General features: G+C 37.2%; 7 protein-coding genes across 7 annotated transcripts in view; 2 read left to right on the forward strand and 5 right to left on the reverse strand.

Annotated features, from left to right (window-relative positions):
* PRCAT00005163001 (AAA family ATPase) lies at window positions 1–2193 on the reverse strand (the record flags this gene model as incomplete). Its single annotated transcript, XM_062955215.1, has 1 exon — window positions 1–2193. A coding segment is annotated over one exon (2193 nt), but the record flags the coding sequence as incomplete, so codon positions are not given.
* A 190-nt stretch (window positions 2194–2383) lies between these two features.
* PRCAT00005164001 (uncharacterized protein) lies at window positions 2384–3256 on the forward strand (the record flags this gene model as incomplete). The annotated part of the gene is made up of 1 exon (XM_062955216.1): window positions 2384–3256. One exon carries the CDS (start codon window positions 2384–2386, stop codon window positions 3254–3256), a length of 873 nt encoding a protein of 290 aa, XP_062811842.1.
* A 44-nt stretch (window positions 3257–3300) lies between these two features.
* On the reverse strand, window positions 3301–7029 carry SKI2 (SKI complex RNA helicase subunit; the record flags this gene model as incomplete). The annotated part of the gene is made up of 1 exon (XM_062955217.1): window positions 3301–7029. One exon carries the CDS (start codon window positions 7027–7029, stop codon window positions 3301–3303), a length of 3729 nt encoding a protein of 1242 aa, XP_062811843.1.
* A 184-nt stretch (window positions 7030–7213) lies between these two features.
* On the reverse strand, window positions 7214–8968 carry PTC5 (type 2C protein phosphatase; the record flags this gene model as incomplete). The annotated part of the gene is made up of 1 exon (XM_062955218.1): window positions 7214–8968. One exon carries the CDS (start codon window positions 8966–8968, stop codon window positions 7214–7216), a length of 1755 nt encoding a protein of 584 aa, XP_062811844.1.
* A 535-nt stretch (window positions 8969–9503) lies between these two features.
* Window positions 9504–9860, reverse strand: RPS20 (40S ribosomal protein uS10; the record flags this gene model as incomplete). The annotated part of the gene is made up of 1 exon (XM_062955219.1): window positions 9504–9860. One exon carries the CDS (start codon window positions 9858–9860, stop codon window positions 9504–9506), a length of 357 nt encoding a protein of 118 aa, XP_062811845.1.
* A 779-nt stretch (window positions 9861–10639) lies between these two features.
* PRCAT00005169001 (uncharacterized protein) lies at window positions 10640–11530 on the reverse strand (the record flags this gene model as incomplete). The annotated part of the gene is made up of 1 exon (XM_062955221.1): window positions 10640–11530. One exon carries the CDS (start codon window positions 11528–11530, stop codon window positions 10640–10642), a length of 891 nt encoding a protein of 296 aa, XP_062811846.1.
* Window positions 11531–11739: 209 nt separating this feature from the next.
* Window positions 11740–12204, forward strand: part of DCP2 (decapping enzyme complex catalytic subunit) — a gene marked incomplete at both ends in the record, with an annotated part of 2410 nt that continues 1945 nt past the window's right edge. Inside the window, one exon of the mRNA XM_062955222.1 lies at window positions 11740–12133. Coding sequence (XP_062811847.1) covers window positions 11740–12133 — 394 coding nt within the window. The remainder of the gene's footprint in view (window positions 12134–12204) is intronic.

A 12204-nucleotide genomic window follows, 5' to 3' on the forward strand; every position in this document is an offset into this window, starting at 1 on the left:
TGCACCCGAGCAACCATCAGAAAGCTCTGCAATTCTTTCCAAATTCACCTCCCCTTCAGATAAATTGAAGTTAGAACAGCCTTTCTTCAACATCTGAAGACGTGCTTCGCAATCAGGAGGACCAACGTATATGTGACGATCTAATCTTCCAGGACGTAATAATGCTGGATCTATTTCAGTCGGCTTATTCGTTGCAGCCACAATGACAACTCCTTTAAGTTCCTCGACACCGTCAATTTCATTTAGCAAAGACGTCAAAACGTTTTGAGCGGCAGAAGTTTCATTTTCTCTGTCACCGGAAATAGCGTCTATTTCATCAAAAAAAATTATAGATGGTGCAGCAGCTCTAGCTTTTCTGAATATTTCCCTAATTGTACGCTCTGACTCACCAACATACTTATTGAATATCTCAGGACCTTTCACAGCCAAAAAATTTAACCCTGACTCCGTCGCAAGTGCCTTTGCAGTGAGAGTTTTGGAACAGCCTGGCGGTCCATATAACAAAACACCCTTAGGAGCTCTAATACCTAATTTTTTGAAGGTATCAGCCGCTTCAAGAGGTAATTGTACAACTTCGACAAGTTTCTTTTTCAAGTCCTCTTGCCCCACGATATCAGACCAATACACCTTTGGCATTTCCAAAAATATTTCACGCATAGCAGAGGGTCTTATTTCAGGCAATGCAACTTCAATATCATCAAGTGTTAATTTGATATCTTTCAGTTGAATATGCGATTCCAAACCTCTATTAATGGCCACCATTACTGATTCTCTACACAATGCTGTCAAGTCTGCACCAACATATCCATGTGTTTTCATAGCAATAGATTTGATTTCATCTAAAGTCAAATCATATTTTGCGTCATTCATTTTTTCAAAATGCTTAAGCAAAATATCATACCTAGCTGCAACGTCTGGAATTCCTATTTCAATCTCTCTATCAAATCTTCCTGGACGTCGTAATGCTGGATCCACTGAATTGGGTCGATTAGTAGCACCTACAACAACGACTTTACCGGAGTGTCCCATCCCATCCATGACTGTTAATAGTGTAGCAACGACTCTCGATTCAGTCTCCCCACTATCATCAGAATTCCGATTTGGAGCAAGAGAATCTATTTCATCAAGAAATACTATTGATGGCTCGAATCTTTTTGCTTCTTGAAAGATTTCTCTTATTGCATTCTCAGTTTCTCCCAAATATTTTGAAACTATCGAAGGTCCATTTACAGTTAATATGTGAGCATTCACTTCATTGGCGACACATCTTAACAACATAGTTTTACCGGTTCCAGGCGGACCATGAAGTAAGACACCTCGAGGAGGAGGTATTCCAAAATCTGAGAAGAGAGCGGTATTATGAAGCGGAAGCTCGATATTTGACTTGAGGAGTGATATTTGATTCGACAATCCTCCTACTTGGGAAAAACGTAATGTATGAGGTAAGTTTGGATACTTGGAATATATATTTTCACCCTCCTCCTTATAGATGATTGAACATTGACCACGAGAGAAAATGTAAGTGGGGGTGGTAGTCTCTATCGTAGGTTTTGGTGCTGGAGCAGATGGATCAGATATACTTACGCGTTCTAATTTTGCTTCCAAACTTTCTTCCTCATTAACATCTACTACTAAAATGTCAGCTTTTATCTTACCTTTTTCATCACCTAATGATAAGCTCAAATCCCTTAAATTTAAACCAGGCGAGATCAACCCAATATCATCAAATGCCTTCTCTATTGACTTGGCCAATCTACCTTCAATTTGAATTCCATTATCCTTAAATGACAAATGTATCAGAATAGACTTGGCATATTTGGGTGCTGCAGAATATTTTTTGATTTCCACTCTATCTCCCAAAAGCATTCCACCAAGCTCACGAAGACTAGTCGATATTTGTATGACATTCTTATCCTGTATCTCAAGATCACTACTAATAACACCCAAGACTCCCTTGTCGCTGCAGTCAATCTTGGAGATATAAACAGTGGATTTGTTAGCAATATCTAAGGCCTTCAATAACTGTTCATTCACTTGAACCTTTAGAATCGATTTCAGAGAATCTGAAAACGAGGGCCGCACAATGATTTCCTTTGGCAATTTTGGTTTCTTGTTAGATCCATCAACGCTAGCAGTGTCTCCAGAAGCCTTCTTAGAACCAGCCTTAGAAGACATTCCACTTTTGTACGTTTTTATTTTGGACTATCTACTTTAGTCAATTTGGAGTCATTGCAAAAAAAAAAGAAGATATCAATGTAGTCATGTGATCAAGTATAGTTTAAATAGATCCTCGATGAGCATACTTTAAAGAGGAAGCTGAAGTCACTTCTTAAAGAGCACTATAGAACGTTGATTAGGAAAAGAACATACATGGATTCTAATAATGATAAAGTGCGGAGGAAGGTTACCGTGGATGATAAAATTTTCTCGGATGTCTTTTAGTACGAAGGATAATGTTGACTCAAGGTTGATTCTGAGTAATGACTTATATTTTCAAAATCCCAGACTTAACAAAGGCATCAAGGCACCTTTTGACGGACCATTTCCTTCTCCATATTCTCGATCGCTGGTAGATTTTGAGTCTATTTTTTTGGACTGGACAGAGTTGGGAAGCAATAAAATACTGGAAGAAGTGAATATTGACAAAGAACTAAGACAAAAGTTACAGCCGTCCGTGGACAGTATCCAGGAATTTATTGGAGAAAGATTCAACTTGCTGTTTAATGAGAAGATTTGTGTGCTCTGCGGTCTTTCAAATATAATGTTGGACATCGACAGCACTTCCACTGCAGAGATTAACACCAATTTTCCAAACAGACGAACCATTCATTCAACCAAGCTTCGATCAGTGGGAAAGTATTTATTTGAGCTTCATATGAAACTATGTGCTGTGTTTTCTAACCATAATTACTTATCTTTATCATCAGAGGACATAAAATATAATTTATCAGTATTCAAAGACGAAACGTTTCTTATTACTGAATTCATGAAAAAAAATTCAATCTATAACTGCATCATACCATACAAAGGAGCCATGAAGAATGGTCCAATATATTCTTTAGAAACATATGAGAATGCGAGGAGCAAAATACGAGACGAAACTTGCGTTGGTAGCTTCTATACGTTGATTGGGTTGTTAAACACAAAATTTGATCACGAGATGGTTACTGAAGACCTTATTGATAAAAAGATAATGAAAGGTCCCTCTGGTATAATAAGCATCGCATCAGAATTAATGAGTAAACAAAGAATGTGACATGCATGAAATAGAAACTATTTATATTCATTATTAAAGTATATCTACAAATACAAGGATGCACAGAATACGATATCTCTTTTGATTCTTTCTTGTGCATCACTCATCTTTGAATGCAACACAGAGTCACCAACTATTAATGCAGCATTCTTAACTTCACGGCAAATCTCATCTAACCGCGTTATAACTCTGACAATCGTTCCTTCAGCTTCCACGCTGATTTGCATAATTTCATTGAAAGATAGTCCTCTAGCCCATTCATATACGACATTAACTAATGCAAATCTTTTTCTTTCTAAAAATTCTTCTTCTTCTGACAGAAGTACTACATTCTTATCATTGAAAACTTTCAAAAGCTTTTGCATAATTTCCAATATTTTTCCTTTTCCTTTTTCCAAACGAGGGCTTATGGGCTGATCTTCTTCTTCGTTAGTCTTTCCTTCGTAAACAAAACACGAAAGCAAAGCAACTATTTCTTCGGGTTCAAAGTCTCCAAGGAAATTATCTAAAACAAGTTCTGTTATTACAAGCTCCCAACCTGAATTAATTTCGCAGGCTACACGGCCCTTCAAAACAACGTTATGGTTTTGATCTACGAATCCTAATGATTCCAAAACATCAAGTCGCTGCTCGTAATCAGGCAAAAGCTCCAAGTTTTCATCAGATATCAATCTCTGCAAGGAATTAATCTGTGACTTAATATTTTCTTGCTCTAAAAGCTCAGCATAATGTTTTCTAAAGTTTGAGCAAAACTCCTGCTGCTCAATATCTTTAATAAGAAGCTTTTTCTTTTCTAAAAGCTCGTGCAAAGACAATTGAGTAACTTGTGAAAACTTAACTTCTTCCCATTTGTTTTGAAGCCTAAGGATAATTTTAATTTGTTCAGAGGCTTCCTTGACTGCTGGAGGCAAGTTTTGAAGAACATCTTTGATTTGAGCTTTCATAGCATAACGTGCAATGAAATTAACATTTTGAAATGGAATAGAATCAACTTTAAGGGAGCCACTAAATTTTATCTTTTTGAAAAAGTTCAAGAGATAATTTTGGATTGGTATATAGGGTAATTTAAAAGCATTAGTATAATCTTCGTACTCCTTTCCATGATCAAAAGTTAAAACAAGAACTGAATCTGTGTTTGGATCTGATCTAATTAAGAAACCAACATGCAAGCTCCCACTATTGTCCTTATAACAAAGTAGCCTTCCAATTTTGAGCAAGCTATTTCTAATGGCTGACAGCTCTTGAATATGTTCAAAAATATCACCATATAGCCTTTCGTATCTCCTAAGTAACTCAAAAGTATGCGACAGATCGTTTAAATCACATTCCAGGCAAGGCTCGATATTAAACTGAGATAGCTGTTCCTTCAAGTGTTTAACAGTCTTTTGATGTTCAGGTAATAGAACTTGCGTAGAATTCTCACTGAAGGAATGCTTTATCATTTCCTCAACTCTAAGAGCCTCAATTCGTAATAAATTCAATATCATGTTGTACGTGAGCCTGAATTGAGACAGTAATTTAGTGGGTGTGCCCAACGTAACTTGTTTAAAGTCTGTTGGGGCTATGGGATCATTATACGCCATGACAATAACAGTTCCTGTAGCATCTAAACCTCTTCTTCCTGCCCTACCAGACATTTGAGTAAATTCACCAGGAAGGAGATTTCTGAATTCTCTTCCATCATGTTTTCTCATCGAAGAAAAAACCACTGTCCTTGTTGGCAAATTGAGACCCATTGCAAACGTCTCCGTGGCAAATAAAGCCTTGACTAATGACTTCGAGAACAATATTTCAATACATTCCTTCACAATTGGTAATAAACCCCCATGATGAACTGCAATACCCCTACTCAATAAATCCCTTATCTTCAAGATTTGCGGAAGCTCCCTATCTTCCTTCTTTAAACGAGCAACAGCTCTATCAACAAACATATGTATCTCTGATTTTTGAGCAGCAGTACAAAAGTCGATATTATTAAGTGTATCGGCATATTCCTCACATTTCTTTTTAGAAAATACAAATACAACAGCCGGTAGCAAATTGTGATTCTTTAAATAATGCATAAGAGTGATCCAAGTATTCTTGTTGGGTCCATCTCTCATAAACCCCGACTTTCCAGTTGGTTTATTCAAAAAATTTCCTCTACCACGAGTAGCCATTCTACTGTTTCCTCCTCTTGCTGTACCACCTCGTCCACCGCGACTACCTGGACCCATAACGACGTTAGGGGGACCAGTCTTAGGTTTCTTTTCTAATGCTTCTCTATGCTTTTTGAACTCAGACTCAACAAATTGTCTTTGAGAATTGATAACTTTGTAGATGTCATTTTTGGCCCATATGAATATTTCCAACGGGACAGGCCTTTTTGGAGTTGATATGACATACATATCTTTCTGCTTTGTCCTTCCAACCCAGTTTGCAAATTCAAAAGTATTAGGCACAGTAGCTGAGAGTAAAACATACTTCACATGGTCAGGCAACATGATTATTACCTCTTCCCAAACTACACCACGATCAATATCATTCACATAATGCACCTCATCAAAAATCACAAATTCGACATCCCTAATGAGGTCCGATCCCCTATAAAGCATTGACCTCAAAATTTCTGTAGTCATAATCAAACAGTTTGCATCGGGATTAATTTGGACGTCACCTGTTATTAATCCAACATCTATATCCTTGAAAGTTTCTTTGAAATCCCTGAACTTTTGATTCGATAATGCTTTGATTGGAGATGTGTAAATTGCTTTCGTCATATTCCGATTTGCCATTGCAATTGCATACTCTGCAACTACAGTTTTTCCTGCTGAAGTGTGAGCAGCTACGAAGACTGAATCACCTTGCTCCAAATGATAAACAGCTTCTTGTTGAAATGTATCCAACTCAAAAGGCCACTCCCGAGCCATGTGAGGCACTAGCTCATCGAAGTTCTCCAACTTATGATCTAAATCTACAACATGTGCCCAAGTCTGTTTGTGTGCGTTACCTTGATGAAAGTTGTTGCGCATTGCAGAGAAATCCATGTCAACTAGGCCATCTATCTCTTCGGTATTAAAGGGTTGTTTTGTGATACTTGAAGGTACTGGTCTTTGTTCCAGGGTCGAATCTGCATTGATGAGATTTGATATATTTTCATTATCTATTGATTGCTCAGTGTCATCATCTTCTTGCTCAAGGTTAGTCAATTGTTCATCTGAAGACACCAGACCCGATAACTTCAATCCTCTAGATAAACCCTGTGGTATATCAAATAGCCCTAGTTCATTTCTATGTAAGTAGATTGTTTCATCGGAAACTTTAGTTTTAATCTTCGAATTTTCCACTAATCCACCTGGCTGAAACGGCAAAAAGCTCGTTTGACCTCTCAAAGCATCCTTTCTTGAAGAAACTTTTCGCGTCATGGACATTGAATTACCTGAATTAGCATTATCTAGATCAGACAATCGCAACTCCTCTTTGCAGTCTTCTATTTTTCCATGTATACCTCTTCGCTTCATTCTAAAAGTCGTCCTGGTAATCGAATTGGGGATGTTCAATAGTCCATCATATATATCATTTTTGTCTAGTTGAGGTAAAGAGTCCATTAAGTCTAATAAGTCCCATGGTAGCTTATTAGAGGGCTCCAAAAATTCTTCTGACAACGCTTTATTTACATCGTCAATATTTTCATTAGGTGCTGAATACTTGGTTTTAGTGGCAGGATTCACTACTTCTATCGATGAGTTCCCCTCTGTCACCTCACCTGGTAAGCCATTATCATCTGTTACCATTATTAGATAAAAGGAATCTGTCTTTTAAAAGTTTCCTGACTTTTTTAAAAATCTGACTTGCTACATATAGTTTAATCGCATCAAAAAATCAAAGATTCTACTTAAATCTCAAACCGAAAGCTTGAAAAATCGATTGACGTTATTTATTAAATCAAGCATCATGTGCTAGTATATAAAGGTTTATTTAAAGTTTTGGCTTCGTAGAATCCACACCTCCTGCTGTAGCAGCTGCATTTATCTCCAACTTGCCTGAGTCATCTTCGCCTTTGGGATCATTCCCGAAAAATACAACTGTAACAGTTAGATCATCTCTGTAACGTCTTGATACAGGATTTGGAATAGATATTAACATTGAGGTTTGTTCCCTCGAGCCGCCATTAGATAAAGCATTTCTAATTAGATGTGTAGAGACATTTTTGTCATCTAACAAAAACCCATTAGAATGTTTGGATTTCCTAAAAGGCTGTTTGGAAGATTTATCATTTGTGATATCTGAAACCTCAGGGAGTTTATTTTCTGAAGAACCAAAGTAGCTCCAAAACGAATTTTGAGGTTTAACCATTTTTTCTTTCTCCATCCATTTCACTACCAATCCAACAATCTCTTCGTTCGACAACATTTCATAGAGACCATCTGAAGCCATAACAAGGAAATCATGATCTTTGGGATTGATTTTGGTGGTAGTTATGACAGGCTCAGCTGTCACATACGGTGGTGAGTTGAGATTATGAGGTAAGGTCCTGCCGAAAAACTGTTTATAAATTCTTTCTTGAATTGAACGCGGTAATTTATAACGGCAATCTCCAAATGCTCTGCTTGGCTCAAGGGTACCAAGAACTCTTCCATTTTTCACAACATTTGGTTCATCAGGGTGTTCACTGATGACACGAGCAACTTCGGTAGGATTTGAACCTGTTTGGTCAATACTTAACTGTCTAACAGTCCAACGGTTGTCTTTAAATGAACCAAGAAGAGCCCTCGAGTCACCGCTTACCGCAACTTTAAGCATCTTGGAGTTTGTATCGTAGAAGGAAAGTAAAGCACAGGACCCTGAGAGGGCCGGCATTAATAATTCAGCTGCTTTGGCCTTGTTATTATCAGTTAAGAGCTTCTCAATATTTTTATTTACAATTTCATGGTCTAATTTTAAAAACCCGTTCTTAATAGCTTGATCAATTGTTGCACTATTGGGAACGTATCTCAAGTTGTCCTCGCTAGCTGGCTTGAAGATAGTACCAAACTCGTGTATTACGGAGCTAATCAACTGATCTCTCAATTTGCTACTGGTAGTCCAACCACCGTGGCCATCATACACGCCAAAAAACATCCAGTCAGTAGATGCCTTGACGTTGTTATCTTGTAAAATTGGCACCTGAACAATTTCCTCAGCACGGTCATCTTCTATAGGAGAATTTGAGGGCAATTGACAGATATCATATCGCGTCACTCCTTTACCTCTATTAACAATATAGCTTTCTTCGTATTGCCTTAATTTAGCGCTCACCTGTTCTTCATTCAACAAATATATGCCTTCTTTATGTTGTTGGCTTCCAATACCATTTTTTTGATGCATGGAGGATGTTGACGTTGAGAAATATCTTTGGTCATCTGCAAATTTGCCTTTCGATGGGAGAGGAAAGAATTTGGAATTAAACCCTGGAGCGCCGCTATTTGGAGGTAAGGTATCCAAGTTATAATAGTTTGCATGATTGAATGATATAAATGATCCTACTATTATAATGCCAGAAACAAGTGCAACATTTCTTCTTCTTGATAGTTTATGATTCCCATACAGCTTTTCTTTACTTTTAGTAGAACGAACTTCATCTGAAGCTGATTTTAAAAACCTTTGGCTATTGGAAGCCAAACGCCTACCTGTCAGAATACTTCTGCTTGCCACAAGAAACACTCTTGGTTTTGAAGATAAAACAAAAACCATAGTAAGTATTGATTTAGAACGATGAAACTGACTTTCTCAAAGCCAGATAATACTCTTACTATCAGTATTAAATAATATTGAAAAAGAATACTCGTCCCATATTCAACCTTCTTTACAGTGTAGGGGATATCAATATTGTTTGCGTGTAAGGTGACACAAAAAAAGAGAGTGGATTATATCTGAAGAGAAAGATCACAGAAGCTTTCACGACATTCAACTCGTGAAAAAGGGATACAATGAGAGTACAACACATTGAGTTTAAACCGCCAAATGTATTATTATGTGGAATATACAGTAGCTAATCGCCATTTATCTTTTTGAAGTAATTCGTATTCGATTTATCATACCAAATCCTGATAGCAACACCACAACGTCAGTGAACCTCTTCAGTTCACGGCACGCCTAGAGCACTTGGATACGACATCACCTAGTACTTTCTAATGTTACAACACCATAAAACACCACACTAAAATTATCTGATCACCCATCGAAATACAAATTACTTACAACTGCGCTAACAGACCCTTAGGTAAAATTAAGCAGCGATAGTGACTTCAACATCTACACCTGGTTCGATAGTGATCTGGGTGATCTTCTTAACGATAGATGCTGGAGCTTGCAAGTCAATGATACGCTTATGAATTCTCATCTCAAAGGTATCATAAGTCTTGGAACCTTCACCATTTGGTGCCTTTCTGGTGTTGATCTTTAAAACCTTAGTTGGCATTCTGACAGGACCCTTCTTGACAATGTCATTTTGAGCAGCATTGGTAATGATGTTGTTAGACACCTTTTCTAATTGCTTGACCTTGGTAGAAGTTAAGGTAATTCTGATCTTGTGGATCTCTTGTTCTTGTTCTTGAACCTTTTCCTTATTGATAGGAGCTGACATGTTGACGGTTATTAACGACGTTGTTAAAGAAAAACTAAGACCTCTATAGACTCACTTAAAGCAGAAATTTTCTACGGTAGCTAGTGAAAAATTTTAGTCGTGCAACATGGCGAATATTAACAATTGATAGATCGCACGACATAGCCCAGAGAAAAAGAACGTGACCATTCTATTTAAACACACTACAGTATCCTAATAGTACGATGGATTAAGCTTCCATTTTCCCAGGGATAAGCAGATGATAGAATCTATACACTGTTCATCAGTTGTTAGTTTATTAATACCGGAATTAAAAAATTGCCACTATTCGTTTGTAAATTGTAGTGTTGGTCAGATGTCAATTATAAAGTTTTTCTCCATGAATATTGTATTATGAGATTAAGTCAGAGAGATTCCCAATTGATTAATTCATCATCAAAACCATACAAACGACGTGGAAAGACGATACTTACTTTGTCTTTTCCCATACATTCAAATGCTTTCGTTTATAGATACGACATATAAAGAAACTTGGTAATGAGCAAAAAGGTCCCTCACTGACATGGGTCAAACTTTCTTACACAAAACCGAACGAGATATTTTTTGCAATTGCATTTGAATTAATTATTCTCCAGCTTCGGAAACCTTCCGTTGGTGTCTATAGACTACAGAGAAATCTCCTGAAGCTAGAAATAGAAATTTCTGAATATTCCAGGTCTTTCTCTTCTCAAAAGTTTTTTATCTTATTTATGCATTGAACTTTTACGTAATAAACTATTTACAATTGTACCATATGGTTTTCATTCAGTAGTTTTCTCCATCTTTTGAGGCAGGGTCTTGGAGAGCTCTTTCTCAAGACCCAGAACACACTTCCATAGCTGCTTTTTTTCTGCTTCGTCTGCATTACCACTAGTAGCCCATCTAATTTTACCTTCATTGTCCAACACATAGACGTAACCAGAACACATATTATCACAAAGTAGTTTTGATCTGACATCATACGAGAAAATATGTTCAGGCAAAATCATATATTTTCGATACCTTTCTCTGTTTACTGCCTTTTTTATACGCCCCACGAAAATCTTTACAAGAAAACCTTTAATCCAACTTTGAGGAACATTTACATCAATGATCTGTGCACTTGGGTACATCGAGAGAAATTTGTCATATTTTTCGTTTAGGTAGTTACCATCCTTGGTTTCAAAATATGTTCTGGAGCATTTATCGCCTGAATATGTAGAATAGATCCTCAACACACTGACTTTGTTCTCAAGGAGCTCATACAAGCTCTGGTGCTTTTTCAGAAGCGTAGCTGAAATAAACTCAGGGAAGTATTGAGCTCTTTCTTGCTTGAAGTACGAGACTGGAGGAGTGAAAATCTTTCCATTGGTATTCAAAAATGATTTTGATTCGTAAAATGGTGAATGTGATATTTCATGATCAAGCTTTTTCTGTCGGCGTTCTTTCGCTTCCAGTCCAAAGAGCTCCCTTATTAACCATCCGATAGAAAACACGTCTGCTGTGCGATGATTTAGAAGCACTGGTGACTGATACCCAAATGGTCTTGTTATAGTTCTTGGTTTTGTAAGTGGTGCTTTACTAGCTGCCAGAATTGTTTTGGCAAACCTTGGAACATGACCTTCATAAACACGCCAACATTGACTAAAATACCTTTTATTGACTAGTGCCATCTATCAAAGTTTTTTACTATTCCCATTCTTAGCACTACAAATGTATGTTGTTGGATCTGTTTAAAGATGTCTTCAATTGTCGCACAAATGTCGCATAAATGTCGACAATTACCCGGGACTCTAACATATAACACAACTCACTATGAGCGCTTCAGCTTCCAACGATGATCAATTAAATATACATAAACTACAAGGAGAGCTGGAATAATATGTCAATTAATTTGCTAAATGGACTAGCAAATCAGTCTGTGGATCTAGTTTTAGAGGATCTATTGGTTAGATTTGTTGTTAATGTTCCAGCTGAAGATCTATCATCAATAGAGAGGGTGTTTTTTCAAGTGGAGGAAGCTCAATGGTTTTACACAGATTTTATACGGACATTGAATCCAGCATTGCCAGCCATGAAGATGAAAATATTTGCGCCAAAGATTTTAGAGAAATGCCCATTGATTTGGAAATGGGGTAATCCTCAGGATGCAATTGCAAGATTTGGAAAGTATAAGTCTACGATTCCTGTGAGAGGAGTTGCATTTTTTAATAAGTATCTCACGAAAGTGCTTTTGGTGAAGGGAATTGAGTCCAATACTTGGTCTTTTCCCAGGGGTAAGATATCAAAAGATGAAACAGATTTAGAGTGTGCCTTGCGAGAAGCTAAAGAAGAAACTGGGTTTGAT

The sequence above is a fragment of the Priceomyces carsonii genome (genome assembly GCF_900007245.1).
Source record: "Priceomyces carsonii strain CBS4050 genome assembly, scaffold: Debaryomyces_carsonii_scaffold_6, whole genome shotgun sequence".
In the NCBI taxonomy this organism is placed as follows: domain Eukaryota; kingdom Fungi; phylum Ascomycota; class Pichiomycetes; order Serinales; family Debaryomycetaceae; genus Priceomyces; species Priceomyces carsonii.